This window comes from Falco biarmicus, chromosome 4, assembly GCF_023638135.1.
Source record: "Falco biarmicus isolate bFalBia1 chromosome 4, bFalBia1.pri, whole genome shotgun sequence".
Classification (NCBI taxonomy): Eukaryota; Metazoa; Chordata; class Aves; order Falconiformes; family Falconidae; genus Falco; species Falco biarmicus.
The window spans coordinates 21,257,729-21,284,806 of record NC_079291.1 but is presented as its reverse complement, the minus strand read 5'-3'; the positions used below and the strand labels follow the sequence as shown (position 1 = coordinate 21,284,806).

General features: G+C 37.4%; 1 protein-coding gene across 3 annotated transcripts in view; it reads left to right on the top strand.

Annotated features, from left to right (window-relative positions):
• VPS41 (VPS41 subunit of HOPS complex) overlaps positions 1 to 27,078 on the top strand; it is a 107,365-nt gene that overhangs the window by 5,022 nt on the left and 75,265 nt on the right. For all 3 annotated transcript variants that reach the window (XM_056334966.1, XM_056334965.1, XM_056334967.1), the window contains exons 3-4: positions 15,575 to 15,682; positions 18,673 to 18,750. In XM_056334966.1, the coding sequence (XP_056190941.1) occupies positions 15,575 to 15,682; positions 18,673 to 18,750 (186 nt within the window). The remainder of the gene's footprint in view (positions 1 to 15,574; positions 15,683 to 18,672; positions 18,751 to 27,078) is intronic.

Here is a 27,078-nt window from a genome sequence, read left to right as displayed (position 1 = left end):
GTCTGGCTGCAGTGGCACTGTAGGGCATTCCCGGTGAGCAGCAGGGATTTCCTTGGCCCTTTAATGCTGCTGTGTGGAACAGCCACCTGGACCAGACTTTCTTGGCCCAGTGTGGAATGGTTTCATTCTGGATGTTGCTTTGTGATGTGAAGTGCGCATAGACAATGACTGGGCAATGACACAGTATTTTGTAGAATAGTGATTCTCTCAAGGGTTGACATTCACAGGATAGTGAACACAGATACTTACCTGCTGAGGTGTTTCATGAGAACTTGTTTTAGTGGACTTTTTAATGGCCTTTCAACATTTCAGCTGGTAGTAAATAAATATTTACAGCAGAATTAATCATGGCTGCATTGCCAGGTTTTTGGGGTTTTATTTGTTTTACCTTAAGTAAAAATAGGCATCATGCAGCTTTCACAAAATTGAAAGTCATAACATTTCAATGAGACCTTTGTTAAAGTCGGTGCCTACTTTTAATGTTAATTTCACATGGATAGGGAAGTGAAAATGGAGATGTTGGATCTCAAGAGCAATCCAGTCATCATTCTAGTGCCCGTGAAAAAAGTTTTTCATGAGTTGTCTTTGAATAGCAAGTCCAGTCTGTAGTATCTTGACACTATGCAGGTAGCTGATGAAATGAAACTTTGAAACCATGTTTAGAAAGGACTTAAAGGAAGCAGTGAACAATATGTACAGTCTTAGTGTTTATACTACTCATTAGGCTATTTCTAATGATCGTTCAGATAGGAACCAAAAATAGTGGTAGAATCACAAAATATAAATGTTGTCAGTGCTTGCTTATATTATTTGAAGTCTAGTCGGAGATAGATTAAACTGGTAGCTTAATTCTTAGCTCTTTTGATTATGAAATTGTATTTTTTCTTTAAGGCGGCCCATAATTTGAATAATCAGGGATGGATTTTATGGTGGCAGTACTAGAATCTGAGGCACTAATCCTTGCAGGCTGTATCCAGTTTTACCCATTAAAAAATACACGTTTTATGGTGTGGACGTTGTAGACATCATCACGCTGGTAAAGATTTTTGTATATACAGTTGTTCTTGGATTTAATACAGCCCATAACATTGGAAGTTCTTACTGTTGGTTTCAGAGGGCACATGACGTGTATCCAAGTTATACTACAGAGCTCTATTATGGAGGAATGTAATTTTTAAAATCCTAGTTTTGAGTAAATGATGTCCCTGTCTGAATTGGATGTGTAAACAAAATACAGAAGATTTTTTTCTGGGTTTTTTTTTTACACTGCTGCACCATTACTATTAGTGAAGAATCAAACATACAGTGATACTGTTTTATGCAGCAGCTCTTTTAGTATTCCTTTAGAAGCTTCTAGTAAATAAGATGCTAATTCTAACTTGCTACCTGCTTGGTTTGTTTTGAATGACAGGCGCTTTTAACAAATGCCAGGATGCTTATTTGCACAGACTTGGTGGTAGAGCTTTATAATAGGGCTCAAATGTGGGAATCTGCAAAAACTGTCTTGAATGTATGTCAGCTAAGAGCCCTTCTTTGTAAGTTTGGTTCCAACTCTTGCTTCCCAGGAAATTCAGTTCCTAAGGCTGCTAAAATGTTTAATGCTTTTCTGCTGTTTAAATCATAATGTGTAAAATTCAAAGGTGTTAATTAGCAGAGATGGTGCATAAGTTAAGATGTTAAGCAGACCTTTCATCATGGAGATAGTGGTAGTTACTTGTGTCAGCACTTATAGAAATGTAATGGATCTTCCTGGTAACTACAGTCCAACATATGCTTTTGTTTTGTATCTTTACATATGATATAAGGTATTATAAGCTTTTTCTTTTCCTATAGACAGATTGCTATATATTATACCATGATATAAGGAGGAAGTGCTATATCTAAGACAGTCTGAATTCCTAAGAGGAAAACCTACTTGGTTTGCTAAGTAATTCTACTGCAGTCTTGAAGCACAATTTCTTGTGTCATCTGGTTTTGGTTGGTTGGTTTTGGTTATTCAGTTGTGCTTGTGAAGTATATTTGTTTTACTTACCCCAACCTTGTCTAATTATCAAATATGCTACATTTGGAGCTGACCCTAGCAGATTTGTTTGGCTAAAATGTCCTAGTACAATGTGATTTCATTGGCTTATTTGATTTTATTTTACAACATCTGGAGCTACATGTTTGGACTGTCACATTTGATGAGATCTTAAAAACAGACAACAAAGTCATCTGACTTTTGTCTGTTTGTAAACTGTGGAGGGAAAAAAATCTGCATAAATTACGTACAGCCTGAATCTGAATTTGTTTTCAGATTACTTTTCTTCCTTGCAATGTGTCTGTTTGTAAAATCTGACTTTTCTCAGTTGAGCTGTTTTCTGTCAGGCAGATAATTATATGTTGCCAGCTAATTAGGAAAAGATGATGCTAATAAATGTATAAGTAAATAGTTAAGCTTTCTTCAATAGCAGTGCAACATGGCGGTGAGATGCGCAGTGTTTTTTTTCTTGCATTTAAGTTGATGCTGCTGTTCAGCTTGTAATTTTGTCTCTGAAAGTTTTGTTTTTAATGAGAATCCTGTTGTATTACATAATGGACTGTTTTGTGGCGTGATTTAAACCTTTAAATTAAAGATCGCTTGTTTTAAATTAAAACAAGGAATATTACAGTACAGTAGTGCACATAACAGCATGTATCGTGAAATGTACCAGTGAATCACTTGTATTCTGTGAAGAAAGGAACTGGGTTTGTATCTCTGAATTTAAAAGAAGGCTTATTAAAGTGCCAGTTTGAGTCTCCCTGAATTTCCATGTTGCTTTGCACTGTATTGGTATAGAGAGTGTTCATTTACAGTGTGTTGTAGTTGCACAGTATTAATAGCGACTCTGCCATTATGTTAAACTGAAATCTTGTGAGGTCAGGTAAATGTTATTTTTGTTTCCACGGTGTATGTTCTGCACAAAACATGCCCGTTAAGGTTTAATTTGTAGCAATAAAAACATATTTTGCACCCTGGAAAATTAATTGCAGGTCTGCATAAATTAGTAACACGTATTTCAGGTAACTTCCATGTAGCAGAAAAATGTTTGGAACCATTCTTTGGGGTCCCAGGACCTACAGCTTCTGTCTGAACCTTAGTCTTCATGTTCAGGTTAATTATGTTCAAACTTCAGAAAAAACTTAATTATGCTCTGCCTCTATCTTGGCTGTGTGCCTCCCTTCCCTGCCCCCTGTTACAAAATGCAGCAATAGTTCCTTGCCTCTGAGAGGTAAAAAGAAGGTTTCAAACCCTATTTGTGGGTGTGAGGTACTGATAAAATTGAAGTCATGATGTATCAAAAGCCAGAACCTTCCTACTTGATGAGGGAATCAAAACTAAGTGATCAGCCTGGAATTTGGTTAGTTACTTGTTAGTTTTCTGTTCCCTTCTGGTTTACTGCTAAGGCTGTGAGTGGGTTGCCCTGTACGTATCTTCTTTACAGGGAGCACCTTTTCAAGAACAAGTGTCACTGGAATCATGAAATGAATGTTATGTCCCATGAAATGATTCTGTATTTATGTAAGGAGTTTCACTGAATATGTTTTTTTGGTAGGTGCTGCACTACAGGGTAAATTTTTTGGTTTGTATTGTTGGCCTGTTAAAGGAAACAAAACAAAAAAAGGCAGGTGGGTGCAGATGTTAATTTTCTGCAAAGTGTTATTAATTTTTTTTAAAAAAATGCATTAATATGTGCATTGCAGTTTTTCTACTAAGTACTTGTGTGTGTTAGTCATCAGTGTTGCATGTTTCCATTCTAGAACTTCTGTTTTTGTATGTCCCAGTCTTAAGGGGTTTTTTGTCCTGTTTTGATCACTGATACCCTGTGAAAGGTATATGTTTGTATGTTTAGTTTATTCGGTTTATTCTTTTAGCTATTTAAATACTATATTGATAAATTCTATGAGAGTTTGTAGAGAGGAAGGTATTGTAGAAATTCTTGGTCAACCCAGTGCTCAAATAGTTTATGGTGGTTTAGAAATATCCATCACTGATGCACTTTTACCACTGAAATTTACATTTCATAATGTGAATAAATATGTAATATGTATTTATGTAATATTATTTTATGTATGTAATATTTGTGTAATCAAAAAACATAGTTCCTTAAGGTTTTGAAAACAGATCAGACCAGGAACACAGGAAACCTGTAAGCCTTAGAAAGAGTCAATGGAAAAGCCTTGATATTTTCTTTTCCTTTTCAGTGCACTCCAGATCTTAGTCTTGCAGGTTGGGTCTGGATTAGGTCAAAGCAATTAAATCGTTTCAAGTAAATAAAGCATCTGGTAAAAAAGGCTCCTTGTCATACTCTGTTTCCATCAAAATGTTCTCTTAACATGGAGTGCGGAGCACTGGGCTGGAAGAGGTGAGCTCTTCTGCAGCTAGTAGGTTTTGAAGGGACATCACTATTGCAACAGAAAATGGATGGTTGAAAAGTAGATTTGGCTACTGTCTCTGTCCAACTCGCCATTTTTGTCTCCTGTCTGACCTTTGGTGAAGTACTTCTTTTTATCATGCCTCTTTCCCTTATTATCTCTGCACCAGGTTGCCATTCTTCCATTTGTTTTAAAGGTATGAAATGGGAGAAAAATGCTCAAACCCGATATTCTGTTTCACATACCTGAGCAACCTGCAGAGAGATTGCTTCCTCCTGCATGACTTTAAGTGAAATTGGCCTTTTAAATGGGGAGAATAGAAGGAAAAGATATATAAATTCCAAATAGAAAGTTATCCTCCTTATTGATGAGAAAATGTATCGTGCAAATAATTTATCAATTTGAGTCAGTAAGATGAGCATAGTAAATTATTTATTGAAGTTTAAATGGAATCTTTTCATACATTAATTTGAAAAACAAGTTTGCAGTGACTAGTAACTAACATTATAATATACATCGTTAAAGGACTGACTTGCAGGAAAAATGGATTATTGCTATATTCTTTTAATATCTTCTGGTTTTGAGTGAAAATTAGATACTTCATTTAATGAGCTATTAATATTAACCAGAAGTGCCTGTTCTATGTGTGTGTTGTGGAATACATAAAAAGTAAAAATGCTGCTGTGTGCGCTACATAAATTAAATGCAATTGCAAAGCTAATGTGTTAACAAGAGTATGCAGATGTGTCTTTTCCAAAATATTCCACTCAGATGAATACATTTACTAACAGTCTGGGCTGGAAAAAGGAAAGTAGTGGGGAAATTCAGCTATTTACCATCTAGTTCTTCCACTGTGGTGAGTGGGTGAACTTTAAAAACTGCTGTTGTCAAAACTGCACTGTAGGGTTTTCGTATGTAGTACATCACAAGGTGGCAGCTGGGCTGCTTGAATAGTGTTCACTGGGGAAACAAATGTTTGCCCAAGTTCCTTACTCAGCAAAAGGAAAATACAAGTGGAAATTCATAGTTTCATTGAGATTTGAACTGTGTTTGGATTTCAGTTTTGGAATTGGTTTTGGCCAGGGACATAAAACAGTCTATCCTGTGCTGCCTCTGTATGGTGCACTTGCTGTGGATGGACTGATCCTGTGCTTTTGAACACTAAAGTGGATTTGAAAGTTTACAGGTGGTCTTTGCCATGCACAAAACTACCAGTAAAATAAAACAAATTGTTGGGAGTTGAAATGAAACCAAATTGTACTATATGAACTTTTTACATCTTTTTTTTTTTTTTTTTAACATGGCATTTATGATGATTGCTCATGTGCAGTATGTCATCTGTGTGTTACTTCTGCTTCACAACTCCTTCAAACCTATAGGAGTGAATCTTCAATTGGCGTTCTGCAAATACAGTGTACCATTCTGTATGCCACAACAGTTTTGCAAAGAAATAAAATGCTCTCTGCTTTGCCTTTCATCTGTGTGTCATTTCATACTGTGAGTGCAGCCCGTTTTGATACACACTCACAGGCAGCCATATCATCTTAATTCCTTGCTTCTGGTGTATATCTGCATTTCCCAAAGAGGTCAAGGTATTAAATAAATCCTTGAAAAAAATGCATGGGGGTAACAGAAAACTGCTGTGTGAAATTTTACCATCCTGATCCATGTTTACCAATTTTACAGCCAGATACTGGGCAAGTATTGGTGACTTGCCTTATGAGGAATCATAAAGGAACTGGGTGGGAGGTTATTCACTTCACTTCCTTCACTGCACTAACATAACTGTATTTTCACCATAGAATTAGGAGAAAATATGTTAGCAGTGTAAGTCACAAATGTGTTTTTGTGGTTTAAAAATGTCAGTCTTCATGCCTTTTGTTGTCTTGTGTAGCAGTAGTTGCAGAATAGAACCTAATTTTCTTACAGGAAAATTGGAAAATTGAATAGGTTTTTAGTATGTATTCCAAATGGTTGTAACATGTATTCCAAACAATTGTAACAAATATTCCAAACTGTATTAGTGCTCACAAAACCTGTATTTATGTAGGGTTCAAAATACAGCAGCCTATGCTCTTTTGCACTCTCCTGAAAGTGTTCTGCAAATCTTGAGTGAATAATCAGGTCTTCTACAAACACAAGGATGTGTTCTCCATGCCCACCTCAGTAATTTGCATCTTTGTTGACGTTATTACTCAAGTTGTCACTTGAAATCATTAATTTTATAATGTGACTTACTCTCTATGTGTAGGAGACTGTTTGGGGTGTTTTTTGGTTTGGTTTTGTTTGTGGTCCTTTTTTGTGTTTTGTTTTCCAAATTTCGGCCAAATAGGCTAATGAACAGGATCATGGATGTTTCTAGCTTTTATTCACTATTGTTGTACCTGCTTTTGAACCAGTGACCAAGATGAAATGCTCTTTGCTATTCTCATTCTTAAACCAACTATCTGCTTTTCTTGTAGGAACAAAGTTTTTCCTATTCAAGTAATGGGGGAAAAGAGGTTTATGTTCTCTCAAAAAGTTTTAGTTGCCAAAGGATCTTGTAAAATGCTCAATATTTAAATTCAGCACAGTAAATAAAACAATTTGCGATAAAATTGTGTTCCAATTTGTACACTATCAAGCGAACTGAGCTTTTGAAGGTTAAAGGCTGTAGTCTGGGTTTTTCTTGGCATCCCTTTAATGTTAGAGATTTGATTGCATTGAAAGAAATTGAGTCAGGATCATAATTGTGAAAAGAACATAGGTTTGTGGTTGAGACAGGAACACCAGTCTGGAAACTGTATCCTAGCGATGGAGAAACAGTAATAACGAAGCTGCACTTTGTAATAGTTATGTATTCTTTTACTATAATTCTCCTTGTTTGTTCTGCATCACTTATTTCTTCATGGCAAGTGGATATATCTGCCATAACAGCAGAGAGCGAAGTGCTTTCTTCTGGTTTCCTTTAGGATTTGTTTTTCCTTTTAAAAGAAGGCAGGTTAAGGTCTAGAAATGGGCAGCAGGGAAGGTGTGGTGTTTGCATCGTTTTAGAACACAGGAATCTTTTAAAAAATCAAATATGGCCAGATCTGCTTGAAGATCTTTTATACATGACTTAGAGGTGTCATCTTTTTAAGGACTGAATGGGCTTTTAAATTGTACTTCATGTGTTTCTTGATTATACAAAGTAACAATCCACTACTGTGTTTGCAACAGTGGAAACATAAAATTTTGGAAAATATTTGTGTTGTGAATTTCCAGCTATTTTTATTAGAAATAATGTTTCTTTAAATTATTTTTCAAACCCAGTGTTTAGGTTCCAGTTGTGAGAAGAAACTTGAGATGGGCTAGGGGTTTTTCTGACTCATGTCTGAATGGCCACCAACCAGTAGGTTGTCCTGTAGGCATTGTCCTTCAAGAATGGCAGCATCAGCGGGAAACACTAAAGTCAGATGATACAACAAAAGAAATTTGAGTAAATAACTACACCTTTTACAAAGACAGTGATGTGTCCTATTTGCCCACCTCAGTAATTTGCATCTTTTGACAAATTTGACTTCTAAAACTTTCCAAAGGCAAACCTCATTCCTCCCACCATTTCTGACCGAACTGATCATCTTTAAAGAAGGTGAGCTTTCCAAACGGTAGGAAGAGGCTGATGCACAGTAAGACTGCTGGCATGCACACTTCAGTGCAGTTAATTACAGGTCAGGTTATTCATAGTTGCTGTGAGGAAACAAAATGCATGTTTGGTTTTGGGGTAGAGGGAAATGTGGAAGTGGACAAATGTCCAAAAATATTCTTGGATTCCTTCTTATATCAAATAGATGATACACCATTTCCAATTTAATATATGGAGTTCAGAGCTTTTAATTTTTGTGTTTAAAGTACAAGTGAAAATCTGATGCCTGCAATCATAAGGCAAGAATAGGATTTACGAAGACTCAGTGTTTTGTGTTTATTAACTGGGAATGTAGCAAGAGGGGGAGAAGACCCATTTACCTCATCACAGGTATAACAGAGGTGTTGTTATACTTAAATTTATGAACATGATAAACCATTAAGCAGACAGATTAGGAGTTTTCTTTGGTTTTGTGTTCTCAAAAAGCAAACCAAAAAAACTATTCAGTATTACTACCAAATAATACAGGGACTTGAAAACATTATCTGGGATGGAAGTTGAAGGGATCTCCAAACTGCGTTGCGACTTTATGGTGTTACTTTTTTTTTTTTTTTTAATTTATCAGTAGACTTTAGCAATTTGTTACAACTTGGCTTTTAATATTTTCTAAAATTGCTTTAAGAATATTAATTGTTTTCACATGTGTTATTTCATGTGCTGCTCCCATGTGGTGTTTTCACATATAGCAGACTTTTTGCTAAATTTTTTAATTCACTAGCCACGTTTCTGTGTATTGCAAATGGGCAGTTTGTTCTTTTCCATTTGTGAACCCTGAATTAGTAAAATGAAACTGCTTTTTCCTTCCATGTATTAGAAGAACACCTATGCTGTTAAGGCATGGAAAGAAGACACGGAAATACAGGATGGTAATTGCATTTCCAAATCCTTTTGCTCAGTCTTGATCTCTGTCCCCCTTCAGTGTCTGTGGGTTGGTGTGGGTGTGCTCCTGGGATGGTGGCTGCACTCTGCTTTGTCTTAGATCCAAATTTAGTGTATTTGCTGAGGTGTCCATGCTGAGTTCTGGTGTCTTGTGAACAGCTGTTTCATGTCAGACTGTAAGCAGTTATTAAAAACTCTGTATAAGGTGCCCTGCCATGAGGGTTGCCTGACTGAAAGTGAGCTTCTGAGGACAGTGTGGCCTTGAAAAGTAGGAAAGTAGGTGTCCTGGCAGGCACACTGGAAGTTGTTGAAATTGTGATGGGAGTCCAGGCTGGGAGTGGGTGGTGGAATGTTTGAGGCAAGTTAGGGAGTCAGCAGAGGTCCATCTGAGTGTTCCCAGGGGACAAAGCAGAGCAGATTTGGAAGAGGGGAGGCTAGGGTAGGGCTAGGTTGTATTTTCCCTTGCTCGTGAGGGTTCAGGACTCTGCAGCCTTAAAAGTAGAGATTAAGCTGAGAGCCAGCACCCTTCACCTCTTGGTTTTGGAGAGCTGGGTTTTAGGTGGGATTGACTGGCACTTTGAAGGCGGGTCACCCCCTCAACCTCTGTCTGATGTAATGTTGCAGCGAGCAGAGTCACTTTCCCTTTCCCATAGGCATCCCAAAACGAATCCCTGCAGAGCTGCAGTAAAGAATTGTTGTCCCTGCATCTTGCCTTGCGCTCCAGACCAGGCTGAAGAAATTGCTGGTTGTCCTAACTGAGCAAGGGTCTAAACTGAAGCATTATTTCCAGGGTGGAGAAACTATACAGTTTGTCAGGCCTAATTACTGCCTTCAGGTACAAAAAAATATGTGAAATCTCAGTGTTTTAGCATACAGCTATTAGAAAAAGTAAATACCTTTGTGTGAAATATGGTAAAGCAGGCAGTGAGAAATGATACATGTAGATATGCCTGACATGGTAGTGGGAATAGGGAGACTTGTCTGGTTATTTGGATTACTGGATTATGTGGGCCACATTCAGCCTAAATACAATCTGGGTAGAGAGAACTAGAAATGACAGATTAAGGGAATAGTGAACCTACTTGTCTGAGGGACTCGGATGAGTATTTTCTCTGAGATATTTGGGGAGTGGGGTTTAGCAAACCTAAAGTCAGCTTCATTTATAGATCAGTGCTTCAGTATCTCTTGACCTGGAATGAAGGGAGATAGTCAGGTCCTAACAAAAGTCTGGGATCTGAACCAGAGAGGACAGAGACTAAAACATAATGGTAATTTTTTTACCAGGCCAAAGAAGGCATTACAACCCATGTGGTACAACTTCCAGGTGTGGTTATGAGGTGAAAGTCAATTAAAAAAACTCAGCTGTATCCTTTGTTGGGTAGTACTTGCTATGTGGAAATCTTGCAACAGTTACCCTAAAGTTTCAGGTGTTTGTTGGGTCCCCTTGTCCAAATTGAGGTTTGCACCGTCTCCCAGGCAATGTTGGTGGTGTGAAGGGTTTGCAGAGGGACTAGGGGTCGAGCAGTGGTGCTAAATCACCGCTGATGATGCACCTTTCGTAGCAGCGTTGTAAGAAGTCATCCACTTCTACTTCTCAGCAGGGTACCAGCTACTTGGATAGGTAGTCATTGCTCCCGTGTCAGTTGGGGGACTTGTAGAGGAAAGATCCTTTCCAGCCTACAGTCCTACAGGCCTTCAAAACCAAAACTGAGACAACATATCTAATCTCCTGATTAAGACATCATTTCCATAAAAAATTAAATTGGACATGGTTATGCTTAGGACTAAGTCAAGACATCAAGATCGAAAAGGTAATATCGGCTTTTGGCAGCTGAGTTCTGCTGGGCATTTTGCTGCGCTTTGTGCTTCTGTACATGTAAAAAGAGAATTAAGTAATTCACCCAGTGACTGCATTCTGGGGCTTGAGATCTTTTCAAGGTTTTGATTTGTTCTTTTTTTATATTTGTTGTTTAATTTTTGTAATAACTGAAGCTGCACTGAGCAGAGCACTGAAGATGTGTTTATTCATTTTTACATAACTGAGGATGTTCTGTGAACCTTTCTTTTAACTCAAAAATAAATGGTGTTGGTTTCTTGGGTTCTGCTGGGGATTTTCTTATAGTTTGTAAACTAATAATTCTGGAGCTCTAACTGGTTTATTTTTTTTCTTCTGTATGATAGTGATGGCTGTTTAAATAAATAAAATACTGATTTCTTAGTAGGTTCTTATGTGGGTTTCCAAAGATCTAGCCTGTGTTAAATAGCAATTTGTGAGACTAACTTTTCTTGACAAGTAGCCTCTTTTCACTTTTTAGCATAATGTTGGGTTTGCACTGTGGCAACAGAGTGGTTTGGTTGGGGTTTTTTTGTTTCTTTTCATGAATTTGTAAGAAAGCATGGAAAAAATGAAAATGAGCTGTGGATTCTTTGTTTGTTTTGTCTTTTTTTTTCCCCAAGACATGGCCTTTTAGGAAGGCCTGTGATACCGGTGCCTTGTTGTGGTAGGGTGTGAGCGTAGCTCCTTTGAAATTGCTTGAGTGGTGGACCTCATGTATCTTTATATTTGAGTTTAAATGCTTTGTGGGGTCAAAACTTGCAGGTGTGAACAAAGCTGGAATGGCTTTGTTATATAGTAACTGGAATTCTAGCTGAGACTAGACAGAATACGTGCAGCAAAGAGGAAGAGTACTTGCCTTATAGTGTATGCACCATTTATTTCCATAAAGGCTTTGAAAAACTTTGAGGGCAAGTCATGCAGGAGGTATGACACTTCGCTGTCAGTGCCCGTAGTATAATCAGGGTATCTGCAATCAGTAGAGCATGTAGTTCATGTGACAGACTGTCCTGTGGGCAGATCCTCTGCTGCAGGAACAAACGTGGGCTAATGGAATAACTCCAGGAACTGCCCACAGGTTCCTTCTGGAAATTTTCTTCATGAGGACGGATTTCAGATTTTTTTTCTTCTTTACTCTCAATTCCACCACAGTTGCTCCTGTAGGCAAAGCTGAGAAAGACGGGGCTGAATATCGGAAGGAGGTTGTGAACCTTCATTCCGAAAGGTAGAGTGTCCCTCACAGTGCTGCTGGCCTTTTGAGAGCTTATTGCATGTTTACAGCTCTCAATTGTGTAAATCTGCTCCAGGAGAAGAGTTGGTAGTGAGTTTTGGAACTACTAGGTATTAGCTGTGGGAAGAGGAATTTATTTTCAGTTTCAGAGTTCAGCAATGACAAATGGAAGAGCTCTTAGTAGGAAAATATTTTATTAGTCTTACTGGTTAATTAGAGTATTTCATTCAATTGGAAATCTATTTTCAGTGGCAAGTGCTTATAGATACCTGTTCTTTACATTTAGCAGTTTGAGTGCTAGGTTCAGCAGTATAATGCAAGTAGAAAACTAAATGGAATATGAGTTTCAAATTGGCATTTCTGTGGTTGAAAAGTGGTCATTATGTATTTTGTAACACCACAAAGGTTCCTCCTGTCAGTTCTGTGGGTCTCAGTCCCTTTAAGAATTTAAGGCTGCCATGTGTGGAGAGTTTTACACATTTTGTGCAATATCTATTTCTCATCTCATAATACATTTGTCAAGAATTTCAAGATCCAGCGTTGTTGGTCTGGTTGTGTTTCGGGTTTTTTGAGGCAGAAAATATGGAAGAAGTGTTAAGCAGTGGTTCAAGAAGCAGTATTATAAAATTTATTTTCAAATGTTTAGAATCCATTAGGAGGGTGTTAAAAGACTTCTTTTTAATTTGAAGTGCCATACAGTTAGAAAAATCCATGTAACTTGAACAGTTGATGGTGTCTGCGCGCCCCACCCCCCTTGAAAAAGGAAAGCTGTGAATTTTCTTGTATGGGGTAAATGTCACTCTGTTTATATCTTAGCTTTGCTGCAAGTCAGGACTTGTACTGTTCCTCTAGGTTGTCATAGAAACGTAGCTAACTGTCATCTCAACTCAGGCTGCTGATGGTTTTATTTGTAGGTTTTCAGGATTATTAAAATTTAACAAAAATTATTGATCTGGTTTTTATTAACACCGGCTTGTGTTTACTTTAAAGTTCAGACTACATAAAAGCTTTTCCTGATAGAAAAATACCTTTAAAATGATTAAACTCTGATACTCTGAATAAGAGCTAATCAAATGCATTTAATATAACAGGCAGAGTCAGAAGCAGTAGAGAAATCTTGCATTTTTGCAAATCACCTTTTTCATTTTGTTTACAGCCAAGTGCCCCCACCCCATTTCAATTCACCTTTTAGCTTGACTTTTACTTAACATAAAAGATACCTGTCACAAAAAGCGTGAAATGGGTACATCATCGTACCTAATATTCGAAGTTTTCATTTTGTATACTTTTTTTGAAGCTTGGCAGAATGCTTCGGTGCACTGACTTTTGAAAGTATATATTTTTTGTATATGCATGTGCAGGAAAAATTACTTAGTTTTCACTCATAAATAAGACAGGCAAAACTTATTTACAGTAACTTTATCTAATGGTCCATGGATGAATGCTTTTATGCAAACAACTCAAGAGACTAGAATTAACTTTTCACATTGGTTGCACATTGGATGTGCAGACTTCAGCAACATGTGGGATCTTATAAAAACTAGGTGACTGGAGTCCAGTTTTTACTACTTCGAATTTATTCAATGATTACCCATGCATCTCCAGCGTAATCTTTTTAAGCAGTGTGTGAAATGCAGCAATGTATTAATTGCTGTAAAATGGATGTGTGCTTCCTTACACCCTCCTTCCATCACATGTATGCTTTTTTTCTTTGACTTCACCTTATCCCTCTACCCTGTAGACATTTATTAAGGATCTGTAGGCACATTGAATTTGGCTGATTTATATACAGCTCTGTAATTTGACGTTGTCATTCTGTCCAGTAACAACTTTGTTCAGTGTTAGATTTACTGAATAAGATTGTTTCTTGGTGGACATTTTGACACCTCGCTTCAGACTGCTGCGTCATGGACTGCTGACATCCCTATATTAATCTCATTTGTATTCTGTCATAAAACTCTCAAATAACATTTTAAAAGGGCCTCTCTTTGCAGCATATTTATGTAAGCACGGGGCTAAATACTGAGTGTTTCCATAGGTCTGTATGGCTTTTATGTGTTATATGAGGGTGTGTACATACTACCATGTGTGATGGTAGCACACATGGTAAATGGCTGTAATATTTAACTTGGGAAGGACTGGCTTTAGTACTGTAAAGGCAATTTAAACTAAACATGTTTTATTAACAAGTTAACATGTCTCTTCCAAATTAATTTTTCACATCATTAGCTACAAGAGAATGTTGCACAAATACACTTCTGCCGTAGACTGACACTGTGCATTTTTATTTTCCATTCTAGGGTTTGGAAAGCAGTGGTTGGTAGGAAGTAAAGGTGCTCCTTTACTAGAGCATTGCACTGGTATATTCTGGTTGCTTAGAAATTAAAGACATGTTTTATGTGGGAAATGCACTCAACGTTGATGTGTTCATTAGAACTGATAGTGAGTGTAGGAGACTGTTATTGCAGGTATGCTGTTTCCCAGTGAGGACCAAAGGATATTCATGGGTTTGTGTATGTCTATGCATGTATGGTATTAACTGAGGCTTACTGAAGCTTAGGAAATCTCTCTCTGGCATTGTGCTTCAGTAGACCATCTGTTACAGACAGATGCCTATGACCAGAGAGCTGGTTCGCACCTTGGATTTTCTTTTCCTAAGAGATAAATGTGTTGGGTGTTCTTTGATCAGTGAATTTTCTACTTGTGTACGTTAACTCAGTCTCCTTTCTCTTCGCTCTCTGCCACTTGATACGTCATCTTTCTTTGCATCTAAGTAGTGATTGGGTGATAATACCAAAATTGATGGAAAAGAAAAACAGAGGAAAGCTTCAGTATTTACCGCAAAAAGTTCCTATCATGCAGATGATATAGGTGATCCATAGGGATATGCTGTGTCTGGATCCTGTTCTCAGACAGTTTTGCAACTACATGTTTATACTTTTTTGTTTATGTTGGTTTTTTTTAACATAAACCCATTGGTGCATTTTATCTGATTAACTTATTCCTAGTGGATTCTTTTTATTTTTGTTCACAGTGTTTTGCCTGTATCCTTCCTACAGAGATGCAGCATCTTGTAAAGGTTTTGAAGTTTCTTGTAACCTGCATGCTTCAGCTTAGAGTTAATTGTGGCTACAGTGGCACATGTTACTTTATCATCGTCCATTTTTCCATATCCATCCCTTTTATATTTTTCTGCTAAATTGTGAATGACTAACTTTATGAAACAAAGTACACATGTACATTTTTTCCTGCTTTTAGTTGTTGACGAAGTGCCTTTTTACAGCTGAATTGATATGCTGCTATGCAGTCTTTGTTTGCACCCAGAACTTTGGAGTAAAAAGAGAAACCAGTAACAAAAAAGCACAACTCAAGCCCCCTCCAGTGATAAAAATGTGGAAGTTTGGCTTTTGATTGTAATGGCTGTTGTTAAAAGATAGCAGTGATCCATCTTCGGCTGTTGCTGTGTGATAGATTTGGGGTATCTTTTAATTTGTTTTTATTTAAAATAAACTTCTAAATGTGTGTTTGTTTTTTCTCTTGCTCCCCTTTCCTTACACACTTAAAAATTTAGGAAGATGAGAGTGAAGAAGAACCTAAGCTGAAATATGAACGGCTTTCTAATGGAGTGACTGAAATTCTCCAGAAGGATGCAGCCAGCTGTATGACAGTGCATGAAAAGGTATTATGTGACTTTGTGGCAGAGGTAGAACTTCTGCTTGGTTTTATGCATTTATCTATGCTTATAATTCATCAATATATTTCTGTGTAGATGTTCTGCCAAATGTAGAGGTGCAGTGCAAGCCAACACTAATATAAATAAAATTCATGGTAAACCTGTGTTGAACAAGTCACATTTTCTCAGTGAGAAAATGAGGTGAGAATTCAAGGTGCAGTGATTTGCTGGATGGGATGTTTACATAAGCTACTGGGAAGACGCTCTCTCAATTTTAAATATGGACAGTAATATGAACTAGAATTGGGATACAGTCCTAACTTTTTCATTCAGAAAGGAAGTTGGCATATACTGCTTATTTTAGCCTGAATCACTGAAGATAGGCTTGATCATGCCAGGGTCCAGCTTAGCATATATTCAGCTGTGGAAGACATCAGAGTTTGGTAAAACAGTGTAGAAGAAAGTAATTACAGTCTTCCTCTTCGTTTGTTTGTTTGTTTATTTCTGGGGGGAATGTCGTACTAACACTTCTCTGTTCCCCTTTCCTGATTCAGTATGTTAAAAACAAGGAGAGTGAATGCGTGTGCTCTAATACCAGTAAGGTTTGAGGCATACAAGAAAATGAAACGGAGAAAGTGATGGGCAATGCAAAGTAAAGGAATTTTACAAAGATTCATTCCTTTGTTCTTACCAGGAAGAAACATCATATATTTCTTCAGTGATTTAAACAATTGCTTTTATTTTTCCCGGAGTTTTCTTCTCTTTTATAAATACTGAAGAACATTTTAAAATACTGAGGAGTGTTGAAGAGTGTGAAAGTATGAGTTAATGATTTATCAAGTAACTGTTTGTATTTAAAACATAATAGCTATTTCCTGAATGTATAATTTTTCGCAGCCAGTAATAGCTCCTTAGCAGTTATTGTTGAGGGATCTATCTCTATTATTTGGCTATATTTTTAGATTGACTTGTGCTGTGTTTCTTTTACTCAAAGGACTGTTGCTATGGCTCAAGAGGCTCTTCAGATGAAGCTTGTATTTTAACTGTGCGAATGAAAACAATAAGTCTTTTTAAAATGTTTTTGACAACTTAGAATTACACAGATATTTGGAAAATTGGGAAGCATTTCCTCCTGGTCTGTGGTTGTTTTTGTTACCTTTTTTTCCTGAGCCTCAGGTAAATTTTGAAAGCTGCATTGACCAGGATTTTTCTGTAAGGATCTGCACAGATCCAGCTTTAACTATAGTGTCACAAAGAGTGACAATACAGGAAAGCTGTTTAAGTATCCCAGTGCTTTTAGTTTTCCAGCAAACTAGATAGACTATTTATGAGAAGGATCAATATTGTTAGAAGCCAGGTACTGAAGTCTTTTAGGAATAGGTCTCTTAGAACAGTAAGCTTAAAAATGAAGCAGGGTTATAGGTTTTGTGGGGGTGGTTTCTGTTTTGTTCTGTGTTTTGGTGTTTTTTGGGGTTTTTTTCTTCCCCTGCAAGAGCAGGAAAAACCTGCTAAGGAGTCATCATTAGCAAAATCATACAGTACGATGTTAAATATGCCTGTGATTAAACCAGTTTAACTTTGCTGTGAATCCTGAAAATCTGGCTTTTCTATTCAGACTAATTTCCCCCCAGAATTATTTTTTTTCTTTTCACTGCTAAAGCATCATATTTTCACCACGCTTGCTGTCTGCACTGGATGACTAATCGTCATGGCACCTGGTGCATTCAAGCAGGCCTGTGCAGTGGAATAGTCATACCTAGTTATGTCTGCACACCTGATGTTTTATTAACCAGTATTGATTTTTTTACCCGGGGGACTTTTTTCTTCCTGAAAAAAGGCAACCTTGCAGGAGTGAAAGGCATTGCAGGGGATGAATTTCTAATGAACCCCTTCTTTCCCTTTCTTGACTCCTTTTAATGTAGCTTCATATTTTAAGTGCCTGAACTGAAATTTCATTTTAAGCAATTCCATTTTGATAAATCCTTTTAAACCTTGACTTTCTGTAAGGTTATTTTTTAAAGATTGTGCTGCCTGACTGACACGCTTAGCAGTGCCTGTAAATTTGAGCATTTCATTATAGGTTGCAATGAAGCATGCTCACATGCAGTGAAATACAGAGAATTGAGGAGCCTAGACTATTTGAGTAATGCTGAAAGGAGGGGGGAATAAAAGAAACCTCTGTCATAAATCAAGTAGTACTGAAGTTCTTCCTTTTCTGTTTAGGTGTAGTTCACATGGTTCAATTAACAGCAGATCTCGCTGAATGAATTCCCTTCTTGTTTGATCAAAAGAAGTTTGTGATAGCAATGCATTTGTGTGGTGTTTTCTTTATCTTGCTATTATTTTTTGGAATGAAACTTCTGAGATTTCCAAGGAAAAGTGTGTTTGTCTTGAAAGTGTTCAATGTAGGAGTTAATATGTGAAGGAAAGCAACTCCAGTGGTTATCTGTGTTCTTACATGCACTGTCAGAGACCTTCCATAATTGAGCAGTATTGTACCAGCGAGTGACTTACCGGTGGCCTTTTCCTGTGTTTGAATATTTTGGTTTTATGTTAATGATGAAGGAGAATTAAAAATAAAGCCCAAAGGAAACCATTATGATTGAAACAAAGCTGCAGAAGGGATCTAGGAGTTATTTTAGGTCTGTACTGGTCATTGCATTCACACTGCATTTTTAATTTGCTGCCACAGTCCATCAAGCAGTGTGTACGGACTGCAGACACACCATTAGTTGTCAGTGGATGAGGGTCCTCATGACTCATTCTGACAGGTAACTTGCACTATCACAGTAATACGGGCTTAAAGCCCTGCTCTGTTCTTCAGGTGCAGTTAAAAGAACCTTTGTCTGAAGAAGGTGGTAGGTTGTTTTTTTTTTTCCCTGGTGCTGCTAATCATTAATCTGCTAAACATCCTGGAGTTCATTTAGTATTGCTGTAGCTTTGTGTGCAGTGTCTTTGTATTTATGTAATCAGTCTCAGTCTCTTTTCTTTTACAGTTTTTGGCACTGGGAACACATTATGGCAAAGTTTATTTACTTGATGTCCAGGGGAACATCACACAGAAGTTTGATGTTGTAAGTATGGCGTTATTCAGAACATATCTATTGGGATGTAAATATGCTGCCAGGTACTAAGTAGTAAATCACTTAATGCTTTTGTTACACCTGAAATTTCACTAATGCATTTCATGAACTCCCTCCCCATAACATAAAGGGTAGTGTATGGTCCTTGCAAAAAGAAGTTACACTGAATGGTTTTGTGAGGAACACATCTTAGTTTACATATAATAAACTTTCTTTGTGAAGACAGAAGAGGAAATACATATTTATGATTGTAGATGGCTATAATTAATTATGTAACCCAGAGGCTTGTGACTTCCATGAGGCATGAGCCTGCTCATTAGGTGACTATTGTCAGTTGTTAGTGTGTGCACTATCATTTTATCTAGTTGCCACAAGTAATTGAAAATTGATTGATTGCCTTGCTGGTTCAGTTTATCTACTGCAAATATATAACGCTAATATTTTATGTGAATGTTTTGAAGCTTGGACTCTTAAGGGATTGTATTGATTGAAGGAGAAGCAGCAGACTTTTTCCTTATTGTGGTTCCTGATATTAGAGGATGAATGAAACGCTAAATATAAAGCTCTGTTCTAGAGTATTAGATGTTCCTTTTAATTGTGGATATTTGTTGATATTTTTGTGTGTGTGTGTTATTTAATACCTAATTTTCAAGTTCCCTGTCTTCCACAGGAGGTGGAAGGAAGAGAATTAACAATATTTTTTTCTCTTGGCGTTGTCACAAAATCTAGTAGCCAAGCACTGGTTTTTGATAGGAGCGTCAGCACTTGTCAGAGTATCCATCACAAGATGTTTGCATGTTTGCAAAGAGAACATATGTTCTGAAGCTGACACAGCTAGCTGCATGGGAGGGGTGAAAGGTTTTGTTTGTTTTTTGAAAAATCTAATTATGCGATTGTGCAAGGGGTGAGGTAGGCAGAAGGCACAGCCAAAACCTAGAATTCTAGGCACAGCCTTTGGAGGAGATTTTATATGTAGCATTGGTCAGATTGACAATGATCTTACTAGGTGTTAATGGAAGTCAAGTTAGTTATGTTCTTCTGTTTCTTTTAACTTTGTATGTTCATCAGCCCTGCACAGGAGATGCTGACTGCATTTCAAAAGAGGAAAAGCTTTTGGTGTCTCCCTTAGAATTCTGATTACTTTACATGTATGCTCCTTGCTAAAGTTTCTTTCTCTCCAAGGTAATCTATTTGGGGCAGGCCAGATTAAAGTGTACCTGAATTATTCTCTTCCATCTCTGCAGTAAAAGATTGACTCAAAGACTCATTTAACTGAATAGGAGATTTTCTATTGAGTCAGGCATTAAATGTCTTAGACTCGTATTCGTTCCACTCTGTGTCAGATGCTTGGAAGAGTCCATTTGTAGAACAGCCTATTTTATTTTTTTTTCCTAAGTGCATCACCAACACCCTGTTCTCCCACACTGGTTTCAAAAGGTGAAATTCTCCTCTTTCTATAAAGAGTTAAGGCACTGCTTAGGTGTAGAGGAAGGAACAAGGGGACCTGTTGTCTACTAAAGGCTATAAAGCAGAATCCCTGAATCCTCTTTATATCAACCCACCCAAATCTGCTATTCTATTTTTTTATTTTCCTTAATTAAAAGTCCTACCAGTGCCTGCTGTGAGGGCAGTTTCTTATGATGCCATTAAGGTTGGGCTATTTAAACCACTTTCCACTCTACAGTGCATACTTGGTTATTCCTTTTGCAAACTTAGCCTGCTTCAGGATGAAGATTTTTGTGCTGTGTCATTTTAATAGAGATGGCAATGATTTCTTTTTGAAATATTGTTTGAGTACAAACAGCTTTTTGAGATTGAGAATAGGAAAAATAAATATTTCTTGGATTCTAGTCTTAATGTTTCTGTTTTTATAACGTACGTGTTCCAGTGCAACAGATAAATTATGTCATGGATCAGGTGGAAAGGGTGCTTCTTTTTTTCTTTTGATAGTTTGGAGAAAAATTATTTTGATCTAGGACTGCTCGTCTTTTAAGGGAAAGTTTTGCAAGGAACCGCTAAGTGTTGTAGAACAGAATGGGCTGCCTATGTGAGAAAGACAGCAGGTCTGTGACATCCTTGGCTGCTTAAACAGCGAAGTTTTCTGAATGAATGTTGTCAACTGTTGAATCTGTGGACAGTTAATTCTGAACTGGCAGCTGTATGTCACAATATTTTCCTTCTAACCTGAACTTTTCAGGATCTTGGACTGCAGAGTAGTCTTATCAAAATGTTTGATAGAGCTATCAAAATGTTTGCAGAGGTCTTCCTTCTGTTTTTTCCTACCAGCACCTGTTTACTGTCTGTCCTCCTGGGGGAGCTGCGTTAGAGCATCTACTGCTACTGTAGTCCTCTTGATTTCCATTTTTATTTCCTAATCTCAGATAATCATGTTCAATAATATAAATGGGCTTGGAAATTGAAGAAAAGAAGAATTTTGGTTTTACAATAAATAATTTGTTTTCCATATTGGTTTACATGTGGATTTGAGCCAAATTGTAAAGCAGAAATAGAGATTGATCTCAGAGGATTTGCAGCATGATTACTTTCATGTCTCCAGCTCCTGTGAACTTTGAGGGAGAAAACTCACAGGTATGTTACGTAGTCTTGAAAATGGCTAATTTTTGGGCGATGGCCCTCCTGTTGAAGACTGAATGCTTTTAGCATTTAAAATTGTTTAATTTTAAATAATGTTAATAATTTAAAAGGCTGTAAGAAATGTAAAGTCTGGCACCCTTAAAGGTTTTCCTATTGTAAGATGTTTGTTTGGTTGGTTGTTGTTTAAAAAAAACCTTTTAGGACCTCACTCTGTAATGTCCATAGCAGAAGAATAATGTGGATATCCTGAATTGCAAATACTGGCTGTACTGCTGCAAAGACTTAATCGTGTACTCTACTTTGACTCATAAATATTCACAGAGGCTTCTTTGAAACTGATGTAGATGACTAGAAAGGCTTTTCAGAAGAGAGTCTTGCTCTTGTCCTGCTCTTAAAATATCTTATGCCAGGTGGACAACTAGTCTTTTTAGGTTTGCAGCTCCTCTTGTCAATAGCAGTGGAAATGGTGTGCTTTGAGACTGGTGTGGGAGACTTCTGGTTTGGGGAGAATTGAGGCACAGCAATTTAGGGGCTTTGGCCTTGGGTGGTGCTGGTATCTCAACAGACATGCTTGTGCTCTCGCATGATTCCTTTTTCCTCCTTGCCTAGTGTGTTTTTAGATCTTGCCAGTGTGGCTGTCTTTGACAATGTCAGCCATCTAAGATTAACTGATATGCATCCTCAAATAACGTATGTTTGACAAACTGGTGTTCTCTTGTATTAGGGTTCAGTGCTTTGAGTGAGATGAAATGTGTCAAATGCACTGAAAATTATTACTAAAAGGCAACAAGAAGGGGAAAAAAAAGCCTGCTAATGCCACTGACAAAGGATGATGCAGGACTGATTCACAGCGTGTTAATTCCAAATGCCTCTCCATCTTTCTTTTCTTCTTAGACTGTCTACAATTTATTAATATAATTATTGCCTCAACTGACATCTTGTGGATTAAGGACTTGTAGATATGAAGAAAGCTGTACAAACATGTTAAGTTAAGTAACAAATCAAAAACCTTTCAAAGGGCAAGAAAACCTGCCCCCATTCTGGTCTTCTGATAAACATCAAGCTTAAAGCACAAATGGTAAGAAGTCTTGGCTGCTGCCAGTGATACTCTGTGGGAAGGGGAAACGTTGCCTATTTTACAAGTAGGGGTAATTTAAATGTTTAATGCATTGGAGGTGTTTCAGAGGTGATGCATGAGCCTAGACAACAATGTAAATAGTGTTTTAAAGCTTCTGTTAGTGCAAAGAAATAGAAGTCCTTTTAGCATGCAACATTTGTGAGCTATTCAAGACTGCTAGAAGTTCAGAAAGAATGAAATTTTAAGTGGAGACCCCTTCTTGCAGCAGTTCTTTTTACCATGTATTTCTTTCCTGGCCTCACCATTTTTTTTCTAATTGTCTCTCATTGTCTAGCACTAAATATTTCTTATGTCTTTTGAATTGGCATGCCAGAAATCCAAATTCACTAGGTCATCTCTGCTGCCTTGAGAAATTAAAGGGGAGTTCCTTCTGTGATGGTATTGTTGCCCTTGGGTGTATTAAAGTTATAGCACACGCCAGCCTCTAGAGCAAGTGTGTTGCATGCTTGAAGGTCAGTCAGTGGCCTGTTGGTTTTGCTAGTAAGTCAGCAGCTTGCAAATGAAATGTCAGAAGTCTCTGTTGACTTGACATGCTTTTGAAAGAATTTAATTGCCAACAAGAAAAGCACATTTCTAATGAAGAAACAGCTGTTGTTAAGCACTAAATGCTGTTTCTGAAATCAATGCATAACCCACTAACTGCTGTGAGAGATAATGCAGCATCTTTCAATGGGAAAGGTAACTTTTAGCATTTGATTGTATGATGAAGAAGTTACTTTGAATGGAACTTTACATGAGAGTTTAAGACTAAGATGATATAAATGTCACTTATTTTGACAGGCTACTTAAAATTCCCTGTTTATTACTTTAACTACATCATTTTAGTTGTCACTGTCAGACTATGAAAGAAGACTTGGTCGGGAAATGAAGTGAAGCAACAGAATTTAGAGTAAAGATCTTGGTAGCTGTGTGTTAGTATTTGCAGGGTGTCACTGCACCTGTTAAATTTGAAGCTGAAATCCTGTGTTTTGTACAGAACCAAGCAGGCTGCTATAAATGTAGGTTCCAAAACCCATAGTAAACATTAAGGTTTAGATAGCAGCGCATGTCTGTGCAGGGGACAGGTTTCCTTCCTCTCTATGGGGCCTTCCGCCCAAATGGGTGGTGTGGTCCTACTGCTTAAATTCTTTATGTTAACCCCTGGCTCTGCCCAATGGAAAAAATAGGAAAAAAATTATATCCATCAGGATTTTGCTCTTAAGACTTGGAGGTCTACCCCCCATTTAATAGCCCTTCTTTTGCTTCTCTCTTTTCATTTTAACTGCAGATGATTTGGAAATCCAGAGGTTTTTACAGTAGTTGTGGGAGTAACTTGGCCTTTTGAGTCTGGCTTTTTGGATGTTATAAAGGCTTGGAAAGTATGTCTTATGATGTTTGTTCTGGTGCTGTGCTTGTTAGGTTGTTTGTGACCTGGAGTGTTTGTAACTGGAACTGTGGAGCTGTGGAAGATTAGGATCCTTCCTTGGCAGGAATCCTGGTGCACCTGGGTGTCTCTTGTCACAGGATGAAAAAAAGTGAGGTAGCTTGCCTATACCAGCAAAAATTACAGTGTCAGGGCCTTTAATCCATAGGTCTAGAAAAGTTTCTTTTCTGACATGACTGAAAACAAAAAAACACTCTCACAGATGTTTTGCACATCATCTTTGTATCCACTGTATTTAAATTTCCTCTGAAGGTAGTGTTGCTTAAATTGTTATGGAAACAAAAAGATTAGATGGATGTGGAAGGCATTTTTTATTACTAGAAATGTTGCTCAGAGTATGGATAAAATATGTGAGTTTTAAAGGGTTGTATTGTGTATAATTAATTTTTATAAGCTCAAAACTGAGGAAAGTATGACCATTTCATTCAATTATTCTTTCAGGCTTGTAGCTTCAATAACTCTGTAGCTTAGTGCAGAATACTGTAAAATGTTTAGTTGGAAGTATGGTTTCAGCTACAGAAGGTCTTGTACGGTCCAGCCATTTATTTCTTGAATGCAGTTAGCTCATGCATGTCACATGCGTGCTTGTGCAGTCACAAACAGTAGCATGTATGCTGTAGATTAAAGTTATTCCGCTGAAAGTATAAAGCCTGTGTACTTTATCAGCTGGTTTTGGGCCTGCGATTGTTTCTGCCTTCTCTTTGGAACTTTTCCCTAGCTGGTATGTTGCCTGCATACCTTCTTTTGAGAAGGCTATCAGCCCCATTCTTAGGCTAAATGATCTTCCTTACAGCTTTGTTACTCTGCAAGTGCATATTGGTTTTCCTCTGGTGGTGGTGGTGGGGGGTGACATAGAAGCATAGGGCTGTTGTGGTTTAACGCCAGCAGGCAGCTAAGTACCACGCACCTGCTTACTCGCTTCCTCCCAACCCCTGGTAGGATGAGGATGAGGATCAGAAAAAAGATAAAACTTGTGGGTTGAGATAGCAACAGTTTGATAGTTGCAATAAAGTAAAATATAATAATAATTAAAAGAAAAAAGAGAGAGAGGAATAAAACCCAAGAAAACCAAGTGATGGACAATACAGTTGATCACTGCCTGCTGACTGATGTGCAGCCAGTCCCTGAGCAGTGACTGGCAGCCCCTGGCCAACTCCCCCCTGTTTATATACTAAGCGTGATGTTCTGTGGTATGGAATATACCTTTGGCTAGTTGGGTCAGCTGTCCTGGCTGTGCTCCCTCCCAGCTTCTTGTGCACCCACTCACTGGCAGACCATGGGAAACTGCCAGTGAGTCCTTGACTTAGAGCAAGCACCACTTAACATTCTGATGTTTTAATTGTTGCTATCAACATGATTGTCATACTAAATCCAAAACACAGCACTGTACCAGCTACTAAGAAGAAAATTAACTCTATGCCAGCTGAAACCAGGAAAAGGAAGAAGTTTCCTTTTAGTTCTCTAGTGTCAATTGCTTTTCTATGGAGTGTGTATCCTGTTGTATGTCAGTTGCGTTTCATGGCAAGAATTTAAAGGTATTACATTTAAGGTACTTCAGCAGCCCTCTTTTAATGTCACTGATTTCAGTAAAAGTTTGTTAATTTTACCTCTTAATATGAGGTGAAGGGCTGTGACTAAATACTGTTTTATCACAGTCATGTAGATGTAGCAAATAGTTCAGTTTCTCTTGACTGGGTAGTGTCCTGTCATATTCTGCATGTTTTCTCAAAAAAAATTAAAATCTGGAAAATTCTAGTGGGAAAAACATTTAATTATGGAAGAATGCTAAACATGAAGGATATTACTCCTATAGTATTTAATACAGCATTGCTGGTCAATGAAAGGGCAAAGTTTCTAGTGTGTCTTATTTTTTTTCACCAGACGTTGTAGGACTTGTAGACGCTGAGTCTACTTTTGTGAAAGATTAAGTAGAGGACCTTACTGTAATTCTGTTAAGTGAATTTACATGTGGTATTTTCAAACTTTTTTGAATGTAATTATTTGTGACATTATGCAGAAACATCAAAATCATAAAAAGGTTATTTTTTTATTTTTTTTAATCCAAATATTCCACCATTGTATTCCAACATTGTACACCATATGTACAAATGTAATTTGTGTTTGCAACTAATCTTTTATCAAAAAAATTGCCCTATGCACCATAATTTGACAGCAATATTAGGCAACAAATATTTGCTTTGAAGAAAACCACAGAAACGTAGTTTCTAATTTCAAAGATATATTAAACAACCATGCACAATTAATATTTTTTTCATTTCTGATTTAAGCAAAAGATTACTCTTATAAAGTGTAATTGACTCTTAAAGGAAAGCCTCAAAAGACTTTTGACAAATTTCAAGCAACTGTTAAATAAGGAACATACTTCTCTGTGCCTTCCAGACGCTTAGTCCCTAAGAAGACAGACTAGATACTGATAGGTTGTTCTGTCTTCTACTGCTTGGTATTTGAAGAACCACAGATTCTCACTATCAGGGGTATGCGTGCCTTGCTGGGAGCTTTTTGGTTTGACCAGCTATTGTTGACTGACACATGTTCAGTGATTCACCACTTCCTTTTTCCAGTCATCTCAGGAGCATATTGTGCCACATCTGTCTCAGACTCACCACGATGCTTTTTACTGATATATGGCTGGACCACTGGGCCAAGTTGCTCTAGAGCTTTTATTAGCAGCAATGAAACAGCTAGTTTCAGGTAGCACTGATGAAGTCTTTTCATAAAAGACTGATAGCACAGTTGTGTGTTTTCTAAACCCTAACAACCTTTAAAAGCATAGGGAGGATTTTGAAAGGTTTGATTCCTAAGAAGCTGGTATACTGCTGATTCCTAGAGCTGTTTTCCTTTCAAATGGGATGTTCTATCTGCATGGCATTTTCCTTTGTACAGAAGGTAGGCACTTATGTGCACATGTACAAAATAATAGCAGTTTACCTGTCAGAATTATTCAGAATTCTGGCATTAATAAAATATTATTTGCATTAGAAAATGTTTTCCTAGTTAGAAAGTCCAAAGCAACTGAGTTTTGGAGGACAATGTTTTTTATACAAGTTGACGTTAATGGTAGAGCTACAGCCCTTTGTTTCTGTTAACAATAAAAATGCAGCACTATTAAAAACACAGAATGACATAACAGGGACCATAATAT